Source organism: Phacochoerus africanus, chromosome 9 (assembly GCF_016906955.1).
Source record: "Phacochoerus africanus isolate WHEZ1 chromosome 9, ROS_Pafr_v1, whole genome shotgun sequence".
Taxonomy (NCBI): domain Eukaryota; kingdom Metazoa; phylum Chordata; class Mammalia; order Artiodactyla; family Suidae; genus Phacochoerus; species Phacochoerus africanus.
In genome coordinates, this window is record NC_062552.1 from 52,279,441 (window position 1) to 52,302,969 (window position 23,529).

The 23,529-nt window shown below is 39.5% G+C and overlaps 1 protein-coding gene across 2 annotated transcripts in view; it reads right to left on the reverse strand.

Moving 5' to 3' along the window:
* Positions 1-23,529, reverse strand: part of ADAMTSL3 (ADAMTS like 3) — a 358,645-nt gene that overhangs the window by 162,700 nt on the left and 172,416 nt on the right. For both annotated transcript variants that reach the window (XM_047795344.1, XM_047795345.1), the window contains exons 8-9: positions 11,978-12,052; positions 3,601-3,758 (exon numbers count right to left, since the gene is read on the reverse strand). In XM_047795344.1, the coding sequence (XP_047651300.1) occupies positions 3,601-3,758; positions 11,978-12,052 (233 nt within the window). The remainder of the gene's footprint in view (positions 1-3,600; positions 3,759-11,977; positions 12,053-23,529) is intronic.

Sequence of the window (23,529 nt, forward strand, 5' to 3'; positions counted from 1 at the left end):
CAAGGAAGAGAAACTTTCTTTTCCCCCCTGAAGATGGACTTAGGTTTTAAAAGAGGGGAAAAGCCACCAGCAGTCATTAAAATAGTTAACCATGGAGAGATGTCTTTCTAAAAGCCATTTTAATTTTATTTTAGTAGAGATGTCTCAAAAGCATAGACTTAAAATTGATACTCACAAATATCTACTCATAAATATTCAGTAAATTCTCAGGGAATGGATAGTGCCTCTTAAGGTCCCATCAAGAAAGCATACAGCACAATTATTGGCTCAAGACTCTCTACTGCTACCTGGTGGCAACATATACATATTGCAGAAGCAAAACAGGAAGATCACAGGGGCTCTCATGCAAAATACCCAGGACTCAGCAGCATTGCGACAAGGGTTATCCATAAGAAGTAGATCATTCAGGAAAATAAAAACGTGTAGTGAGAAATCCATTAGGGAGAATAAAAAGTGCGGTTTCTAAGTATGGTGTGATCATGAAAATATAACATCTGAAAAAGTAGAAAAAAGACATTTTTGTCTCACTGGAGCAGTGAGTTTCCAGATTTCAGAACCTGCACAACAATAACTACAAAAGGACTGAACCTCCCCTGGATGTCTTCATACTTTACTCTCTATGTCAGAATATAGTCGTTTTCAACAGCTCATTTATTAAACGTCATGACATGAAGTCTCATCTCTGAACAGTATGAAAGAGGGTGTCTAAGTCTCTGGGCCCCCATGACCGAGCAAAATCAGCACAGAGTGGAGCCAAGCTAGTCTTCACACATTCTCTCAAGTTGAAGCCAGAGCTTGCTTTTTTTAGACCAGCAGCTCTTGGTTGTTTGGAATGGAAGGAGATACAATGAAATCCGCGGCTGACCAGCATCAGTGACCTCCCGCACTTTTAACCTCCCACTCAAAGGACAGCCATTACTTGATCGTGTGCTGGGCCAAGAAGAGAGGAACAGAAGCAAAGGGTTCCTTATCTTGGTCACAGCACAATCTGGGTAATACTACAGTTGTCAGAGCAATTAAAAAAAAAATCAAATCAAATCAAAATAAAGGTAACTGATGGAAAGGGACATTTCCTAGAAGCGCAGAGTATTTGGACACGCCTGTAAGTCAGGGAAAAACATCAGAGTCATTCTTGCTTCATCCCAGTGTCTCCGATTTTGCCAAATTCTCGCCCACCAAGAGCACATTCATGATGGAAAATGGCATGAAAATGAGGCTCTATGGAGGCATGAGTCAGGCGGTTGTGTTAACAGCCTCTTTGATAAGTGTGTATATATATATATATTTAAAAAGCCTTTCCAGTCAAGTGAGATCAAAAGCTTTCCAGAAGTTGACGTTAAAGCCCAGAATTGTTTATTAAATCTGAGAAAACCAGAAGTCAGAGATAGGAAAATAGAAGACTGAGTACTAATTCAGGCAGTGGCCACATGCTGCTAAAATGCATTCGATTAAAAGGTGAAAGTATGATTTGGGCAAGAAGGTGTAAAGTAATTTTTAATTACATGTGTGATATATGACGGTGTTCTTTTTAAGAATTGTTGAAAGTATTAGAATATTATCACTAAAACTAAGATCACTCCCCCAAAGCACCCATCCCTCTAAAATAATCATTACTTCTGCAGTGTTTTCAGTTTGGAATGTATCTTCGCACATCTTAAAAAAATGTATATGCACGCACATATCCACATATCCACATACCTATCTGTGTGTGTACACACACACTTGTAAACAGTTTATGTATAGATGTGGTTTTATGCATGGGATCAATAAGTAATATATTCCCCACGCTAAGTTTTTCACCAAACACTATCTTAAAATTTGAACTATCTCATCATTGCACTAATGTCTCCTACCCTGGCAGAGATCTCCAAATCGACTTGAGAACACAGATCTTCTAAGCAGGAATGAAAAGAGAATTTTTAAAAGGTTGTGTAGCAATAAATAAATAAAATAAAATAAAACAAAATAAAAGGGTGTGTGTGTATTTTATTACTTGAGAATCAAATGGGAAAACTCCAAGAGGAGAAAACCAAGCACAGAACTTACTTATAACAATGGATGAGAGAGAGAGAGAGAAAAGAAGGAAAGACAGATGACAGTGATGGTTTTCCCCAAAGCCTTTGACCATGCTACTGCCAAAGAAACACATGGGGTTGGTGCTCCAAAGGTCTGACACGTCACTTCAGTGTCTATGAATGGCACATGATGTCTAGGAATGGCAACTTAGATGTCTACAAATGGCAACACTTCCACCTTTAAAGCCAGAAACACATGAGGACACGGTGTGGACCACGGCACACGAGAGCATGTGCCCCAATGAGAAGGCAGATGTTACCCAGCTACTGCCCCTTATCCCAATGGCAAAATTCAAGCTTGGTCTCAGATCTTCCCATTTTTAAAGAGAAGCAGGAAAACACTTGGTATTTTAATGTTATAATCTCTCATTTTTAAAAGATTGACCATTTAAAGCTCAACGTTTCAAAACACCACCACCACACAGACTGATACTTGGCTGGTCACACCGCAGGCTGACTTTGCAAACAGGACATCAGTCCACCACTTTCATCCAAATGTATTTCTCTGCTGGCACAACCTAGGTCTCCATGAAACTTTCTTTGACAAATTACTGTGGAACACAGGCAGTTCTTTTGAAGGCCCTGGGTCTTTTCACAGGTAAAGATATCCCTGGCAGTGAGAGCTATTTTCTTTCTTCCATTTCCATTTCAAAGGGAATAGGACAAAACCACCCAGTGAAATACCCTTTTCTCATGTCTTAGGTATTTTCAATTTTATCAGAAGAATTCTAATTGGAAATATAGAGGCCACCACCTTCAGGGAAGATACTCCCGATTTACCCAAGGGAGGGGACACATACTCCTGGTTACACGGAGGGAGAGTCCTTGTGAGGGGACCTTGTGACAGGTGTCTGGACAATGGCTTGTCATGAGACAGTACTGAGGAAATAAGAACAGGCCTCTGACTTCTCTGCTCCCAGTGGCAAAGAAAGCATGGGAATGGCACAGCCATGGTTTGAAACATGGAGAATTTAACCATTTCCACCAAACTCCATCTAGAAGCTTAAAACGGGACACAGCAACTCGAGGTTATAAATCATCCCCCTCTAAAAGTGAAGTTTGCTTCTTAACTATTGGGGTGGAGGAACAGAAACGAGGAAGAGATGAATGAGTTTTAAGAACTGTCAAGAAGGAATTTTTTGTTTGTTCATTTTTAGGGCCATACCTGCTGCATATGGAAGTTCTCGGGCTAGGGGTCAAACCAGAACAGCAGCTGCCAGTCTACACCACAGTCGCAGCAATGCCAGATCTGAGCCGCATCTGTGACTTACACCCCAGCTTGTGACAACACTGGATCCTCAGCCCACTGAGCAAGACCAGGGATTGAACCCCCATCCTCATGGATACTAGTTGGGCTCCTAACTGCTGTGCCACAACGGGAACTCCAGGAAGGAAATTTCAATGACACATTCCCCATGTAAAACCAGTCACTGATGACTGCCTGCTGAAAAAATTTCAGTGTTTTTAAATTTCAAAATGTGCTGGCCTCCCCACGCATGATATTTACAAAGAGGGCTCATCCTACCTTGAAGATGAAATCGGCCATCAGAGGTCCTGGAATCTTAAAGGTTTGCCTCTCTGAGCCCCTCTGAAATTCAACTGTTGTGTTTTCTACAACAAAAACTCCCGGGCTGTTAAAGCTGTGCTCTCCTTTGCTTCCTTGAAGTGTTTTTGATTCAATAACTAAAATTTAAAAATAAAGTTTAAATGAGAGAATATCTTAAACACATTTTATTTCAAAAGGTACTTTACTATATGCAGTAGCATCTGGTATCAACACACTATCAGTACATCCACTGATTGGATTCATACCAGTGGAATAAACAAATATGTAAGCTTTTTAGTTGTTCATAAAAAGGGGTCAGACGCGAGTGTTAGGTCCAATTAGGTCTGCTTAACTCTTTGTAGTCATTTCTATAATAAAGGGGAGAAGAAAATATGTCTTTCTTTATATTTTTGCAGGAGGTAGCTGTTCCATAAAATAAAGCTACATAACTCATTTTCTCAGCCATTCAGGCCTTTAGCCTAGACTTTTAGAAAAAAAGCACAGTCAATTCTGAATTTGTTTTAAATTATTTTATCTTGAAATAATGATGAATTCACAGAAAGTTTGCAAAAATAGTAAAGAAGTCCTGGATATCTCCTACCCAGTTTTTTTTTTTTTTTTTTTTTTTTTGCCGATGGAATGAAAAAACATCTCAGCCAACTGCAATACAATATCAAAACAAGAAAAGAGACATTGGTCCAGTACATCGTGCATAGAGTCGTAAGCCGTTCTGTCACACATCGCCACAATCAAAACACAGAACTATTCCATCACCGCAAAGATCTCTCTTGTGTGTCACCTCTTCACTCACGTTTGCTTTTATTTATTTTTTATTTTTTGCTTTTTAGGGCCACACTTGTGGCACACGGAGGTCCCCAGGCTAGGGGTCAAATCGGAGCTGTAGCCCTTGGCCTATGCCACAGCCACAGCAACTCCAGATCCAAGCCACATCTGCCACCTACACCACACCTCGCAGCAATGCTGGATCCTCAACCCACTGAGTGATCGAACCTGCAGGGATAGAACTGCAACCTCATGGTTCCTAGTCGATTTCACTACAACGGGAACTCCCACATTTGCTTTTAAATGAACAGTGGTGCTTTTCGATCTCTGACAGAGCAAAGCCGACAGTTTAACCAAAATAAGCCTTTACTTTATTCAAATGATTTGTTTCTTTCCCTCCTTTTTTTTTTTTTTTTTTTTTCATTTTGTAACTGTCATCATACTTAGCAGGCCTAGTCCACCTATGTTTCTGGCCCCACCTCTTTCCCTGACTCACTGCCCTGAGTTTTTTATTGCCTCATTTCTGCAATGAGGGGTCAGAGCAGACAATCTCCAAGGTCCTCTTCTACTCAGAAACCTACCCTTGACTCACTGGTACTCGATGGTTGTTGAACCATCTCGAACAAAGGACACCATGGCACCAGAACTGCACTCCAGTCTCAAACTTAAAAATGGAAAGCTGATAAAACACCACACGGTGATCTGGCACTCGGAGGCCACAATCCACGCGCTGCTGTCCTTTGCGTGCCCCTCTTTGCTGGATTTCTTTCTGCCACTGGAGCAGCTGCAGGAATTCAAGCACCCTGGACAGGCTGCATCACAGGCATTAGGAGACATCCCTGATTATCCTTGACAGGCAGGCTGGGAGCTTTTCTGGGAAAATTCAAAGGCTGGACATGAGCTACTTGATCTGCAGGAGTCATTAGCAGTCAAAGAATAATGCTGGCTCCTCCCAGGCACACAAAACCCCAACCACTTTGGCCCCGATCTCCAGGACCGCAGTAGATTTCTGGAAAGCGGGAGATTAAATTCATTTCCTAGTTCCAATGAAGATATAAAACGGAGTGTTAGAAAGTGACTTGTCAGGGGAAACGAGATGGGAAACTGGGGTGAGTAAGAGGGCCCTTCGCTAGCTGAACAGGCCCTCTAAAGGAAAGAAGGGAAAACGATGAACATTCAGGTGATGTCTCAATACGAAATGAAGTTGGACAAGATCCATCCATGCAAAGAAGAAGGCATGCAACACACGGAGTGTCCAGACCGAGACTGAGCCTGCAATGACTTGATTAAATTCAAACAGCGTGCAATGGATTCGGCGGCTGTGCCGGAGCAGTAATTGTTTTACCACTGCGCTAACCTTTGGGATCACGCTTGCCAAGTTTCATCTGGCTGCAGAGTTATGGCACGGGTGTCAGAATCTGGGAAGATGAGCTCGGGGGAAGGAAAGACCAGAATGGCATCCATCTTCCAAATCGCAGGCCAGCATTTCAGTGAGCTTGGCTCTGAGGTTTTGTTTTTTGGTGTTGAGTCTATTCTATGGCTTCAACGGGGTCCGAGAGCTTTAGGGACAAACGTACGGAGAACCCAAGGAGCAAACCAGTTTTCAAGCACATGCAAATTACCCAAACTGCTCTTCTCCTCCATTTATCATAAAATATCTTTATTCCAATTACTTTAAAAGGCTTTCTACACTCTAGGTCACATACCCTGGCTGCACACATAGAACGTTGAAAACAGATAACTTGAGTCAAAAGTTTTAGGTAAACAGGAGTTCTTGTGGGGCTCAGAGGGTCAAGAACCCGAATAGTATCCATGAGGATGTAGGTTCAATTCCTGGCCTTGTTCAGTGGGTTAAGTATCTGGCATTGCCATGAGCTGCAGTGTAAGTCTCAGATACGTCTCAGATCTGTCATTGCTGTGGCTGTGGTGTAGCCTGGCAGCTGCAGCTCCAATTTGACCCCTAGCTTGGGAACTTAACATACGCCACAAGTGTGACCCATAAAAGAAAAAAAAAAGTGGGTAAACAAAGACAAGAGGAGTGATTTGATGAAGTCGCCCTTTTTCATGGTGTATGGCTGCAAATATTTCTTATAATTTGGATGAACAAAGCCACTCTGATGAATTCACAAGGACATGCAGGCCAGTATTGCTCTTCAAAAGTTTGTCATTTTTAACTTATGTTGAGATGATGGTATTTTGGAAATATTAGGCAAGATAAAATATAGTATTTTATCATTTAAAAAATTTTAGTGAAGTATAGTTGATTTATAATACTGTATCAATAAATTATATTCTTACAAAGTCTTCAAATGTTATCATTTTTATTGGTGGTAAACTCGCTCCTCCGAAGTGCCCGTGCCCCTTAAAATAACTGGCAGAAAAGGAGCTGGCAAAAATCAACAATTTAGATGATGTGTTGACTTACGGATACTTTTTAAAAATTAATTTCTAGCATTCTCACATATGTGTTGCAGCCCTTCAATTCTCAGAACTTTCATTGACCCTCTGTGGTTTCTGCAAGAGATGGCTGGTGCTGGGTGTAGACCCCAGGAAATCTATTAACACCCTACCACTGAAAAGAAGAGGCGAAGAGCCTGCTTTCCTGCTGCCACTGCTGCGTTCTTTCTCCTTGTCAGGCTTAAAATGCTGGGGGCTGCAGAGAGGAGTCAAGGAAAAGATGATATGTATCCTCCAACAGATAAAAATAGAATCAGAAATCAAGACCCTCTTAAATCCCCAAATCTTCACAACTCAAGTCTATAACGGTTTCCTCCAAGATTTTGATTTGTATTTATAATATTGTATCAATAAATTATATTCTTACAAAGTCTTCAAAAGTTAGCATTTTTATTGTTGGTAAACCAATAGGAGAATTCCCTTGTGGCACAGCAGGTTAAGGCTCCAGCATTGTCACTGCCAACAGCTTGGGTCACTGCTGTGGCGCAGGTTTGATCCCTGCCTAGGAATTTCCATATGCAGCGGACATGGCCAAAAAAAAAGGAAAAAAGAAATGGCTAGAAAGGAGTTCCTGTCATGGCACAGAGGAAACGAATCTGACTAGGAACCATGAGGTTGCGGGTTCGGTCCCTGGGCTCGCTCAGTGGGTTAAGGATCCGACGTTGCCGTGAGCTGTGGTGTAGGTCTCAGACGAGGCTCAGATCTGGCATTGCTGTGGCTGGGGTGTAGGCCGGCAGCTACAGCTCTGATTCGACCCCTAGCCTGGGAACCTCCATGTGCTATGGGTGCAGCCCTAAAAAGACAAAAAGACACACACACACACATACACACACACACAAGAAATGGCTAGAAAGGTGATGAATGCTTCTAACTGCTTCTAGTTGGAGGGCTTGCCCTGAGAAGTGTCAGTCCAGGCTTCTTTCTTTATCTCTTTTTTTTTTTTCAATTTTACTATATTTTTATTAGCGTATAGTTGATTTACTGTGTTGTGCCCCTTCTTTCAAACAACACAGGGTCATGCTAATCATCCCCAAGAGGGTTCCTTAAATTCTAAGAAAGCCATGAAAGTATTGTTAGGTAAACTTGCAATGAGCATTTAGCATAGCTGACTTGGTTAGAAATACATCAAACGTATCCTTCAAGTTATATTTTATAATGTACATACACTTTAGTCAGCATCCATTTTCTTTGATTAGTCATTATGTATTTTTTTTTTTTTGGTCTTTTTGTCTTTTTAGGGCTGCACTTGAGGCATGTGGAGGTTGCCAGGCTGGGGGTCTAACTGGACCTGTAGGTGCTGGCCTACACCACAGCCACAGCAACGCCAGATCCGAGCCGCATCTGCGACTTACACCACAGCTCACGGCCAACACCAGATCCTTAACCCACTGAGCAAGGCCAGGAACCGAACCCACAACCTCATGGTGACTAGTCAGGTTCGTTAACCACTAAGCCATGACAGGAACTCCCATTATGTATGGTGTCTATGTTTATCTTTATACATCTTTATATATGGTCATCAAACAGGACTTAGAGGACAACCACACCAACACACCCCAGTTCTTACAAATGATAGTGGAGATTTTCAGTTTCTGGCATCTTGGCTTCTCAAGTTTATCGCTGGTCAAACACATTTAATGCTGAAGCTTTGCTACAATAGAACCTCTTTTGCAGGCACTCTCTTATTATTTTGATTTTTGAAATTTTAGGGAAATCTGGAGTTGTGTGCCTGACATCATGCCAAGGCCAAGATTGCAAAAGGATTGGAAATTCAGGATCTGCACATCTCTAGGCAGTATGTAAGACGGACATTCTGTAATGAAATTCCATTCCACAGCGAAGAGACCAGCATTACGTTCCTGGGTGTTCTCAGTTCTTAATGATGTAGCCTTTTGGAGAGTTGTAGTTACACAGATCTTAAAAAGCATGATTTATTACTGCAAAGTAAGCTGAATTTTAGGAATATATCTTTGAATATAAATGAAGAAAATACTGGTATAAATCAAGAAAATAAAGCTGCTTCTAAACTTAGATGTTCAGAAATGTTAACTAAATCCTTTGTAAATGAAGCCAGTTCATTCTATTCACTGGCAGAGAAGGATAGCTTTCACAAACACTTCTAGAGCCAATTTTGAGATTGTTCAGAAGGAGAAATATTCCAAGCACCAGATCTGTCACCTTTGGAGAAATGGGAATATCTTTAAGACATGTTCTTGGAACAGTGCCAGTTTTGAGTATAGAGTTTTGTTTAATATGCCAGAATATATATTATGTAAATGAATATTCTGCCTCCACGTATTCATCTTTACTTAACCTGCCTACTGTCTACTTACTTTGTTTTTAGAGCTTATAAAACTATTTTTAGAGCTGAATTTTAAAGAACTGTCTTTAGTATCATGAGAAAATCAGGTCCTGGAATGGCCTATTTTTCTATTTTTTAGAACATCTTTTTGATATGCCATAAAACTCTCATGTCATAAAATTCAACCGTTTAAAATGTAGTTTCATGGTTTCAGTATATTCACAGAATTGTGAAACCGTCACCACAATTCAAGTTTGGAACATTTTTGTGATCCCCCAAAGAAACCCCATATCCATTAACAGCCAATCCTCATACCTCCCACCTACCCAGCCCTGGGCAGCCACCAATCAACTTTTGGTCTCCATGGATTTGCTTACTCTGGACTCTCTATATAAAGAGAATCATATAATATATGGCTTTCTTCTGCTTGGCATAATGTCTTCAACGATCTTATCTACTCAAGCCTGTGTCAGTACTTCATTCTTTGTTACAGCCCAATAATATTCCACAAATGCCACATTTACCCATTCATTTGTTAATGGACATCTGGGTTGTTTCACTGTATTATGAATTATGCTGCTCTGAATATTCAGCACTTCATAGTTTGAATCCAAAGCGGCATTTTACAATGTGATCACTCAAAGGGTTCACAAAATTTGGATCGGAATGAATTTCACCTATTTTTAAACTTCGAGTTTTCCTTTAGAAGGATGAAGATCTGTGCTCATCAAGAGCTGTGGGCTTTAAGCCATTTTATTTTATTTTATTTTATTTTATTTATTTTTATTTTTTGCTTTTTTAGGGTCACACCTGCGGCACATGGAAGTTCCCAGGCTAGGGGTTGAACTGGAGCTGCAGCTGCCGGCCTATACCATGGCCACAGCAACGTGGGATCCGAGCCGTGTCTGTGACCTACACTACAGCTCATGGCAACGCTGGGTTCTTAACCTCTGAGTGGGGCCAGGGATCAAACCCACATCCTCATGGTTCACTTCCACTGAGCCACAACGGGAACTCCCCTTTAAGCCATTTTATAAAGAAGCCTAAAAAATGTTTTGCTGTTTCATGATAGAAAAAGCATTGAATGAACTGACCATTATACGGTGGTATGTATTTTAATATTTCAGTTAAATACATCGGTCATAATCTCTTAGTTGTAATTCGTATAATAAAGTAAGGGTTAATAAAGCCTTTCCAGAGTTCTCTTCATGACTCAGCAAAAACAAATCTGCCTAGTAACCATGAGGATGCAGGTTCAATCCCTAGCCTCGATCAGTGGGTTAAGGATCCGATGTTGCTGTGAGCTGTGGTGTAGGGCGCAGACATAGCTCGCACCTGGTGTGGCTGTAGCTGTAGTGTCAGCCAGTGCCACAGCTCTGATTTGAGCCCTAGCCTGGGAACCTCCATATGCTGCAGGCATACCCCCCCCAAAAGACTTTCCTTTTTTTTTTTTTTTTTTTTTTTCTGTTCACCCTCACTGTCCTCAAGACATTCTCTTGCCTCTCTAATTTAGGTCACAATGTATCTATCCTCAGGAACCTTAAACATTTTTACTTAGAGCTTTTGATATAAACTTTTTTTTAAAGATCGTTTCTCATGAGACTATCAGTACTAAATCCAAAATCTGCAAACACATGCACACATGCACATACACACACTCTTAAAAGCCACCAGAAATGCATGAGGCTTACGGCCCTGAGAAATTTTTACGATTTGAAAATCTAAGACGGTAGCTCAGAAGAAAAAAAAAAAAGCAAAATATGTAGCATTTTAATCCAGTGGAGCTTGATTTGGGTGGCGCTATATTAGTTATAAATAGTGGCTGGTGCTTTTTACAGAAAGATAGACTTGAACACAGTCAGCTTCTCCAAGGCCGGGGCCTGGTGTTGGCAGAGACCTATTTTCCTTGGAAAAACACCAAGGAAGCCCTGCCTCTGGCCACGGGAGACCTTGGAAGAGAAGCAGATACATGCTGGTATTTCCCGTTCCTTTGGGTCCGAAGAGACCAGCAAACCTAAGACAAAGGAGATGCCACGTGACTTTGGCCAAAGGAACAATACAAGTTCACTCCTCTATTGTTTCAAACCCTCAGTGTTCTGGGAAACCAGTGTTTAACTTCAGTGCCCCCTAGACCTGAAGTTGTGATGTGCTGGCAACAAAAATTTTATCTGTCAGCTCTATTTACTGATACAGCTCTGTGTTTTACATTTTGTTGGTTTCTTGCCCCAAACTGCTAACATCTCCAGATGACTCTTGAATCCTAGTTTACTCTCCATGTAAAAATAGCTCATTTCACAAACAACTTGATTTCCTCTCCCATGAGGGGATTGATCCCAAACAGGTATATTTTCCACCAGGGCATGAGAACTGAAAAATTCAGGATATAGATCATTCCTTTGTGATATAGACTGTTTCAGAATGGTAGGCAAAAGTCTTACGATGTTGGCCTATTTACCCATTAACACAAAGAAAGATTTTCTTTTTTGGCGAATTAAATTTTCAGGAAAAAAATGTTAAGATTAAATTCTACTGGAGTTCCCGTTGTGGCGCAGTGGTTAACAAATCCGACTAGAAACCCTGAGGTTGCGGGTTCGATCCCTGGCCTTGCTCAGTGGGTTAAGGATCCCGTGTGGCCGTGAGCTGTGGTGTAGGTCGCAGATGCAACTCGGATCCTGCATTGCTGTGGCTCTGGCCTAGGCTGGTGTCTACAGCTCTGATTAGACTCCTAGCCTGGGGACCTCCATATGCCACAGGAGCAGCCCTAAAAAGACAAAAAGACCCCCCCCCCCAAATAAAAGATTAAATTCTACTTACAGAGATGGGCAGGTCCTTTCACTGTAATTCTCACACTTCGACTCCCCAAAGGAACAGCAATTACGTTTTCTTCCCCTAGGAAAAAAAAAAAAACACATGACAAATGTATTAAACTTGTGCACTAAAGACCCATCAAATTAAGCAACTCAGCCCAAACCACAGGTATTTGCAAAGTGTTCTTAACTATATTTCATTTCCATCTCACAGTCAAGAAGTTTTTGGAAAGTAGCTCCTGTGTATAAGGCATATTAATACCACGCACATAATTTCACTTAAATATACTTTTTAAAAACTCTAAAGAAACAGTTTAAATAATGCACTGGCCTACCACCTCAAATTCCTTCATTCCCCAGGCCTTATCCATATGCTTTGATGGGGAGGATGAAGGGGTGGGTCCACAAACTAGGGCCCTCTGGTCATACCCATTCATTTGAGGCTGCTACACATATTTGGAAATTAATTTTCATGACCACATCGTCATCCAAGGTCATATGATATTCTACCACACTATCCCCTATTTGAACATTAAATCTATCATGACATGATATTAGTACATTATCGACAACATGAACTACTTCAGGCAGATGCTGTATGTTGTTTAACTTACAGAGAATACCTTTTTTGATAGCCTCTGCAGTGAAATTAGTGGATCAAAGAACGTCGCTCTGTTTATTGACTTGTTTATAAGTTTTATTAAATAACCTGTTTATTACTGAAAATTAGAAAATGCAAAAAAGCATAAAGACAAAATGAAACATATTTCAATCCTACAGAGATCATCACTTCTAACATTTTGATAAATATCCTTTCAGATATTGTTTGTTTTTAATATACATTCATATTAAAAAAAAACCCAAACACTATTTAAGTGTTCACCATTATGGGAGGGTGTTATGGAAACACTGGTGTATCCTTATTAAGGAATACTCTACACCTGATAAAAGTAATGATAAGAGGCCACATGACTTGATGTGGAAAGACTGCCAACATACATATTGATGAATATAAAAAAGCAAGTGAAGGAGTTCGCATTGTGGCTCTGTAGTAATGAACCTGACTAGTATCCATGAGGTTGTGGGTTTGATTTCTGGCCTTGCTCAGTGGGGTTAAGGACTCGGCCTTGCCATGAGCTGTGGTGTAGGTCACAGACTCAGCTTCGATCCTGCATGGCTATGGCTGTAGTGTAGGCCGGCAGGTGTACACTACAATTTGACCCCTAGCCTTGGAACTTCCATGTGCTATGGGTATAGCCCTAAAAAGGAATAAAAAAGCAAGTTAAAACACAATATATATAGATTATGATTTTTTTGAATATGGCATATGTCATTGAAAGCATGAGAGCAAGTGAAAAAAATAAATGGGACTATATCAAAATTAAGTTTTTTGTGCATCAGAGGACACTTATCAATAAAGAGAAAAGGCAACCCATGGAGTAGGAGAAAATATCACCACATCATCTATGAGATGAGGGGTAAATATCCATATATAAAGAACTCCTGGAGTTCCCGTCATGGCTCGGTGGTTGACAAATCCGACTAGGAACCATGAGGTTGAGGGTTCGATCCCTGGCCTCGCTCAGTGGGTTGAGGATCCCGTGTTGCTGAGGCTGTGACGTAAGCCGGCGGCTACAGCTCTGATTCGACCCCTAGCCTGGGAACCTCCATATGCCGCAGGTGCGGCCCTGGAAAAAAGACAAAAAAAAAAAAAAAAAAACAAAAACCTCCTACCACTCAGCGACAGGAACAAAAAGCAACCCTATTCATTTATTTATTTTTATTTGTTGCTTTTTAGGCTCGCACCTGCAGCATATGGAAGTTCCCAAGCTGGGGGTCAGATTGGAGTTAGAACTGCAGGCCTATGCCACAGCCACAGCCACACGGGATCTGAGCTGTGTCTGTGACCTACATACACCACAGCTCATGACAACACCAGATCCTTAACCCACTGAGCAAGGCCAGGGCTCGAACCCGCATCTGCATGGATACTAGTCGGGTTCCTTACCACTGAGCCACAATGGGAGTTCCAATTTAAAAATGGGAAAAGGACTTGAATAGACATGTCTCCAAAGAGGTATACAAATGCCAAGAGGTACATGAAAACATCCTCAACATCACTAATCATTAGGGAAATGCAAATCAAAACCTCAAGGAGATACCTCTTCACACCCATTATCAAACAAAATAAAACAAAACAAAACCAGAAAATAACAAGTGGTGGTCAGGAAGTAGAGAAATGGGATCCCTTGTGAACTGCTGGCGGGAATATAACATGGTTCAACCCACTATGGAAAACAGCTCCTCAGCAAATTAAATTTAGAATTCCAATGCGATTCAGCAATTACTTCCAGTTCCAAAGAATAATTCCAGCTTTAGTTCCAAAAGAACTGAAAGCAGGGTAGCAAACAGATATCTGCATACCCATACTCATAGCAGCATCATTTACAATAGCCAAAAGGTGGAAACAACCCAAGCGTCCATCCCCAAATGAATGGAAAACTATCACGTGGTAAATATACACAAGGGAATATTATTCACCCTTAAAAAGGAAGGTCATTCTGACACATGCTACATAACATAGATGAACCACAGACATGATGCTAAGTGAAATAAGCCAGTTACAAAAGGATAAATGCTGTATGGTTCCAATCATATGAGGTATATGGAGAAGTCAAGTTTCTAGAGACAGAAAGTAGAATGGTTGTTGCCAACAGATGGGGTAGGACAGATGTTACCAGAATCTAGCTCCAGATTTTTTTTCCTCTTGCAAAAGTGAAAGTAAGAGCCCACTAAACAATAAGTCTCCATTCTTTTTCACCAACCACTGACAGGTTACCTCTGAGGAAAGAAATGAGTTTTTCTAGGAGGGAGTGAAGGGAAAAATACTTCTGTATTTTTGGAGTTTTCTATAATGAAAATGTACTGATGAGTTACTTTTAAAATATAATTTTAGAAAGCTAAAAAAATTTTTTTAACAAAAGAAGAAGAGAGCAAAAGGAAAATAAAGGCCCAGGGCCAAAATGTTTTGCTGGGTGAGTTTTATAAAACCTTAAGCAAACAGGTAAGCTGCAAATAATAGAAAGACTGAAAGGGTCCCAGTTAGTGACATACCTACATCTAAAACAACTCAGATATCCAAATCAAACACAAAGATCACAAAAATAAATATGTGAACTAAGTCCTAATCATGATTACAGATATAAAAACAATAAATAGAACAAAGCAAATGAATTCCAGAACTCTATTTGTAAGAACCTAAACAGAGTAAAATCTAAAAATGAATTCTTGATTCAACATTAGGTGAATAACTGGTTATATTAATGGATCAAATGAGTTAAACATTATGATCATTTTAATTAATATATAAAAGTATTGGACAAAATTCAACATGCATTATGATGATATCCCTATTAAAGCCAGGGATAGAAAGAAACACCCTTAATTTGATAAAGAGTCAGAAGCCATGAGCAGACTTAATGGTGAAACACTAGAATTATTCGCATCATAGTCAGAAACAAAATAACGATTATTATCATCATTTTTTTGCACATTCTTTGGGAGACTCTTAGCCTTGTCAATGTAATTAGAAAATTAATAACTTAGAGGAGTATATATTGAAAATAAAAATTTTTAATATCCTTATTTGGAAATTATATAACTACTAAAAAATTCAAGGAAAAACTATTACAGGCCAATATCCCTCATGAATATAGATGCAACAACTCTCAATAAAGTACTAGCCAACCAACTTCAGCAGATAATCACACACGATGATCAAGTGGAATTTACCTCTGGGATGCAAGGATGGTTCAACATATCTTTATTTTCTGGATAATGATTTTAGAGTGTTTACAGGTTAATGTTTTGATGTCTGTACCTAATCCTCATTAGGCTCCGCTAGCCAAATGGATGGGTGGCTAGACAGCTAGATAGAACAAAAGTAGCAAAATGTAAATAACTGAATCTAGGTGGAGGGTATACAGTTAATTACGTTATGTTTTCAACTTCTACATATGCTTGAAATCTTTCATTTAACAAATTTGGGGGGGGGAATACATTCTAATGTTATCCTCCATTCCACACCAAAGTCCTAAATGAGATATTTAAAAAGAGAATCTAATAGTAACTTTAAATTATTATACTCTATATCCAAATGGAGCTCACCCAAGAAATACTAGTGTGATATAAATTAGGAAATCTATGAGTGTAATTTACCATATTAATAGGCAAAAATAGAACAATTATATTACCTCAATTGTTTTACAGCATTTGGTAAAATACAATAGCTATTCCTAATTTTAAAAAAAACCCTCTGTAAATATAATACAACAAACGTTTGTAATGTAATTTACAAATGCCCAAATGTCAATACCATGATTAATAATATACTTAACGCTTAAACATTAGAAACATTATTATTTAAAGGAATAATCATCAGCATTTGATTTAAGATTTTTAAGGAAATTAGCCAAAATAATTGGACCAAAAAATCTAAGCATTAGAAATCAGGAGGAAATTAATATTCAAAAGTTAATGGTTTTCATAAATACTAACAAGTTAGAAAATACAATGGAAGAAAATATCCCATTTACAGTGGCAAGAAGAAAAGGTGGAATACCTTGGAATAGACTTTAAAAATGTGCATGATTTATAAGAAGAACATTTAAAATCTCTCTCTAAAGACAAAAATGCCTTGAGAAAATGGAAAGGAAAATATTTATTTGATACAACAATTAAATTTAAATGTTAAAGACACAAAAAACACAATTATAGTCAACAGACTATTTCCTTAATATACAAAGAGTGCTTACAAATGAGTAAGAAAAAACAAACATTAACAAGAAAATTTGCCAAATGCTTGAAAAATACTTCATGGGATAAAGAGTTAAAATGACAAGAAGCTTATGAAGAGATGCTCAACTCACTTGTAATCACAGAAATGCAAAATGAAAAGAAGACAGGATTTCATTTATTCTATTAGAAACAATTAAATGTTTTAGTTAGCTTTAACCTATTTGTGAGCATGACGGTAAATCTTATTGGAGAAAAAAATGAGCAGTATCTTTGAAAAGTAAAAGCAGGTAAACAAAGACGTACATATGTGAAAAAGTATAACAAAGCTGAGTAAGAACCTAAAAGCTCATTAATATGGGTCTATGTAAATAAATTATGGTATGTCTTCCTACCTCACTATTTAAAAAGAATAAAGCACGGAGTTCCCGTCATGGCTCAGTGGTTAACGAACCTGACTAGTATCCATGAGGACATGGGTTTGATCTCTGGCCTTGCTCAGTGGGTTAAGGATCCAGCATTGTCACCAGTTGTGGTATAGGTCACAGACGTGGCTCGGAACAGGCATTGCTGTGGCTGTGGCACAGAGGGCAGCTACAGCTCCGATTTGACCCCTAGCCTGGGACCCTCCATATGCTGCGGATACAGCCCTAAAAAGACAATAAATAAATAAATAAATAAATAAATAAACTTTTAAGAACTGATAGGAAAAAAAAAAAGCTCAATGAGCAAGTTGTAAAAACATTTCTATTTAACCAATTTTGCATAGCTCATAAGAGCATAAATATTTGTATAAAAGGTCCATATTATATTAATACAGACAACTATTGTCTGTACTACAGTTGTGGGTATTACTAGCAACTATCAATATTTGTACCACTAAAGAATGGAATATCCCATTAAACTAACAGAGCCTTTGGAGTTGCAGAGGGTTACCTTTACCTTCCACTTCATATCCTTCTGTGTCCTTTGATATTTTTACAAAAAAATTCTTAAATTACCATAATAAATGATTAATACGTATTATACATACTAAACCACTTTACCCCCACCCCAAGAAGAATACACACTAACATGAAAACATTGGTGGTGTGAATGATTACATGACAAGGTTATCACTTTCTTTTTCTTTGCCTGCGTATTCTAAATTTTCTACAATAAACAAATAGCATATATGTGATTTGAAAATAATAAGTTAGAAAGCTTTCCTGAGCTGAAGAAATTCTATTTGGCCAGATCACCTGGGCTAAGCACTTCCTTGGAAAATCTTTTTTTTTTTTTTCCTTTGCTTTTTAGGGCCGCACCTGCAGCATATGAAAGTTCCCAGGCTAAGGGTCGAATTGGAGCTGTAGCTGCTGGCCTACACCACAGCCACAGCCACCCCAGATCTGAGCTGCATCTGCAACCTACACCACAGATCACGGCAACGTCGGATCCTTAACCCACTGAGTGGGCCAGGGATCAAACCCGCATCCTCATGGATACTAGTCAGGTTTGCTACCACCGAGCCACAACGGGAACTCCCAGAAAATCTTTGTGGATTTAGTCTCTAGTGTCTTTGAGAAGCATTTATCCTGTGTGAGTATATCTGTATCTGTGGGAGTGTGTGTGGGGGGGTACCGTTTGTGTGTATACATTCCAACCATCACCTATTGACAATTACACACTCAAGTGAAACCTCTCAGGCCAGAACCCCTGGCATTTTATCTTAGCCCGATGGGTTTAAATGCTCTACCCTGAGGGCTTAAAGTGCCATTTGCATGAAGCAGTAAAAAGCTTGTGAATGGGCTTATAAAAAGCAGTTTCAGCTAGTAGTAAGCACAGGAGGCTGTGGTTTGAGGAATAAATGATGATGAAGAAGTAGAGGCAGGAAATGCCAACAGTTTTTCCAAAACTTGTCAGTAGAGGTAGGTGAATGATTAGGGTGGTAGCTGGAGAGCTTAAAAGTTTAAAAGATACACACACACCAATATACATGTATATACAAGATGTATACATATATACACATACTAAAACATATATACACACACTAATATACATGTATATGTATTATGTGTACATACACATAACATATGTATATATATTACGTATACATATATACACACTAATATACATGTACATACATTATGTATACTTACACACTAATATACGTGTATGCATATTATGTATACATGCATATACACACTAATACACAAGTACATACATTATATACACATACGCACAAATATAATGTACATACATTATGTATACATACACACTAATAGACATGCATATATGTATACATATACTACACTAATATACATGTATGTACATTCTGTGTGCACATGTACACACACATTTTGTAAATCAGACTTCTATTTCACATGGAAGGGATCTGGTCACATTTAACCCTAATGGGAAAGGAAGACAGAGAGAGAGGACAAAGGAGAGAGGGGATGATGGGTGGGGTGAGATCTCTGAGGAAGCAGAGGGGGCTGGAATCCAAGACACAGATGGAGGGATTAATGAAACTTGGAAAGGAAGACAGACACTTGTGCCTCGGTAACTGGAGGGAGCAAAGAACGGGTGGGTGCAGCTGCAGGGCGAGGTCTCTTCGATGGTTTCTGTTTTACTAAGGGTTTTTTCTTTCTTTTTTTTTTTTTTTTTTTTTTTTTTACAGTCTTCTTTGGAGTCTTGCATAGAATCAGTTTTTGTAAATGGTCCATAAATGGTTGAAAAGGCAGGGCATTCCCTCAAAATGCAATGCTTAATCCTACCTGTTAATGTACCATGACTGATTCTATTGTGCAGATCTCTTGACTGATCTAAGAGTGTTTTGAGTCTCTTAGAAGTTTCACCTCCTTCAATTTCTTCTTATAGACCTTTGGGCTTTGTTTATACATTTTGATGTCCTGGTATTTACAAAGTTTTAAGCCTGTTTTTTTTTATTTTATTTTTTTGATTATTGGTGGATATAAAACACTCATCTTTGTTACTTTTTGCCTGGGATTCTGTTAGTTCTAAAATAAATACTGCTATCTATATTATATATATTACTCTATATAAATACTGCTATCATGCTCTTTGTCTCCCTTGTTATAATGGGACACTTTTAAACCCCAGACAAATGGCCTCCAGGTAAATCCCCGCTGGGTCTGGAGCTAGACCCAAGCTCGCAGGAGCAACCTGCTTCCTGTGCTCCAGGACAGGCTAAATATAAACCACTTAAACCCTCCTCTCACGAGTCTGCATATGAAGCCACAAATCAGAGCTGATTCTGAGGCTGCTTTACAATATTATCCTTTCTAATGGTGTAGAATCCAATGGATGAAAACAGAGCAGGTGAAGGAAGGCTTCTTCTCTACCTCATCCTATAAGGTTGGTGACAGCAGGTCCACATCTGGAAAGACCAGATGTGGTGTTGATGTTGGAAACTGGTTCCTGCTGAACATGTTCATTGTTTGGAATGATTCCAAAACCTTTTCATTGAAATTTGGGGCTCGAGATCACTGATACTGCTATTCACCCTGCCATCTTCCAGGGCCTTCTTCTCATCGCACTTTAAATGTCATTTGCATTATTTTCACTCTACAAACTACTGGGAGAGGCCATATGGAGTCATAGTTAAGATCACAGACCCTGGAGCCAGACAACCTGGGTTAGAATATCAGCACTGTCACTTATCATGCTGTGTGTGACCATGGTCCAGTTTCCTACCTTCTCTGTGCTCAGTTACATCTGTAAAATGAGGATCATAAGAATACTTGTTTCAAGGGGTTGTTGAGAGGATTCGATAAGAAAACATATGCAAAGGGCTCAGAAGACAACAGAGCACTTCACCACTAGTAGGGCTAGGTAAGCGTTAAGTCATTAAAAACCATGCTGAGCACAAACTCTGCTCCCAGGCACTATGTTAGCTAACTTGAGATAAATTATCTCCTTTGTTCTAAACAAAACAAAACAATTCTCCAATTAAGAAAACTGAAGTTCTGCAAGTTTAAGTGGCTTGCCCAAGACCACAGACTTCCTAAGCAGTAGGCCTGGGTTTAGAACCAAAAACTGTACCCTATACCTTCTCCTGTAGAGACCAAGTTATGACTGTGTAAACCCAAATGCACCCATCACAAGTACATTCATTACAGACATTCGTTTTATGGGTTTCACTTGTTTGATTTTGCAATCACTGGGCTGACCCAAGGATCTATTAAGTTTGCTTCCACTGAATTCCCTCCCACACATAAATGCTCAAGTCCAGCTGTTCCATCATATTTCTTCTATGTCTCATTTCCTGCCACAGATCACAGCTTTGCTAAGTAGCAAGATGTACAGGAAATAAATTGTCCACACAATATTAACTAATCAATAAACATCAGTTTTATCCCAGAAGGACTGTAATTCATAGCAGATATTTATTTTCACTGTAAAGTCAAACTAGAACTATACCAACTTAAATATATACATTCCATGTAACACAAGAAAAGAGATGTACTTTTTTTATTACTCTCACTTCTACAACCCATTCCCACTTTTCCATTCCTGGTTTTTGTTTTTTTTTTATTTTTTTTAATGTGGCTGGGGTGTTTTCTGCCAAACAAAACTTTTGGTCAAGCATAGTTCATGTTATTTTCTTGACCCTACATTTATCTTCTTCTGTTTTTAGGCTCAAATATGCACACACCTTCCACCCCTCCCTCTGCATTCCCAAAGAATAACAGAGTTTTGTTTTGTTTTTTTTTTAAGGAAAGAGAAGTTGAATAAATGTTAATCTGAATAAATGCATAAATGTTAATGCTAATAATAATAATGGGATGGAAAAATCAAAAATAATTCTTATTTTTCCTTTACAACGAGATTATGAGTGTGAGTGCATTTTGCAAACTGAAAAACAATGGTGTTTACTAATGATCCTACACATCCAAAACCATTTGGTATCATTTAACCTAAAGCAAGTTGGCTTGTATGACATTGTGTAGAACAGGGGCTGGCAACTTTCCAAAGTAGGGTAGTCAAGGATTTTTTTTTTTACTTTTTAAAAAAATTTATTTATTTTTATTTTCTCTCTCTCTTTTTATTATAGTGGATTTACAGTGCTGTGCCAATTTCTGCTGTATAGCATAGTGGCCCAGTCATATATATATATATGTATATATATATATACACTTTTTTTTCTCACACTATCTCCCATCATGTTCTATCCTAAGAGAATGGAAATAGTTCCCTGTACTGTACAGTAGGACCTCCTTGTTTATCCATTCTAAATGTAATAGTTTCCATCTACCAACCCCAAACTCCCCATCCAGCCCATTCCCTCCCTCCTCCCCCTTGGCATCCACAAGTCTGTTCTCCATGTCCGTGAGTCTGTTTCTGTTTGGTAGAAAGGTTCACCTGTGCCGTATTTTCGATTCCACATGGAAGTGATGTCAAGTTTAATTCAACTTGACCAGCCCCTCTATGGATGTGACGGGGGATCGTGGGAGGCGGAAGAAGGGAAAGTCCGTGTGTGGCTACACTGATCCTGCAGCTGAAAGACCATCCGTGTACTGTAGCCTTTTGACAGTGAGGTGGGATACATGACACGTGCCAAGGAGCAAAGACAGAGAAAGTAAAAGCCAGAAATGGAAACTCGTCTTTTCAAAAGTAGAGAAGAGACATAGCAGGGATTGGACTCGGTGAGAGCAAATAGCCGCGAGCTGGAAGCTGATGCCCACGGTGACACTTCCTCTGCCGCGACATCCCCTGCCCCTGCCCTGAGCTGCTCCTGTGCCACGTCATGGGTGACTGTTACTGCTAAACCTGAAAATGAGCGTCCTTAGCTGTTAGCTCTGTGCCCATGTAGAAACCTCTGCTCCCGACCTGGAGATATGCATCTTTCATGGCTAAAAAGGCCTTTATCCCCCAAATAGCACTGCAACGGGCAGAGTGCCTAATAGTGTATGTGTGTTTGCTTGCTTTCAGGTCTAGCCTTGAACAGCAGGCGGTAGAGGGGGCGAAGCTACAGCATCTAACAACACCTTTCTGCTCAGGTGTTCCTCAGCATCACAGTATAACTCTCCTCTTCTGCCTTTACACTGCATCTGAGAAACCAGGAGCCTGGTGGGGATTAAATGGCCACGTGCCTTCTGACTCTGTAGTGGGATATAGAGGTTTAGAATAGGTCCCCCTCAAATACGCCACTCTGACACACTGAGTATTTGAAATTAAGGAACTTCTGATCCTCCAAGGTACCCTCCTTGTGCCAGGGGAGTAGACGGCACCCTTATCACCAAAGACAGGGAATGTGGGATCAAGATGGCTCTGTAACCAAATATAAATATTTAAAATTTCCTGGGCGCTGTAAGAATAAAGACAAGCCATCTCTGCGGAACCTTTTCATTAACGCTTTGGAAAATGTCTTCATATAAGATCCTTATTTCTCCAACCCTCATTCAATCTCAAGACCTGTGTTTCTGAAAATAAGGAATAAACTAATAGACTTTCTGAATTAAAAGACGTCTTAGAAATCATTTATGCCAATACTCTCAGTATGCAGATGAAACAGCCAAAGTTCTCCTAGTCTTGCCTAAGATCACAGATAGTGGCCAAGCTGAGGTTATTACCCTCGTCTTTGGCTTCCAGTTCAGTTCTGTTGCACAATATCATTTAGTTCCCCTGAAATCATGAAGGGAAGCAGAGTCATCGCCAGCAAATAGCCTGTATTCACTCCTGCAACATTTACTGAGTTTCTGTGACATGCTCAGTACTATACAAGCACTAAGAATAAAGTGGTGCAAATGACAGAAATGGTGT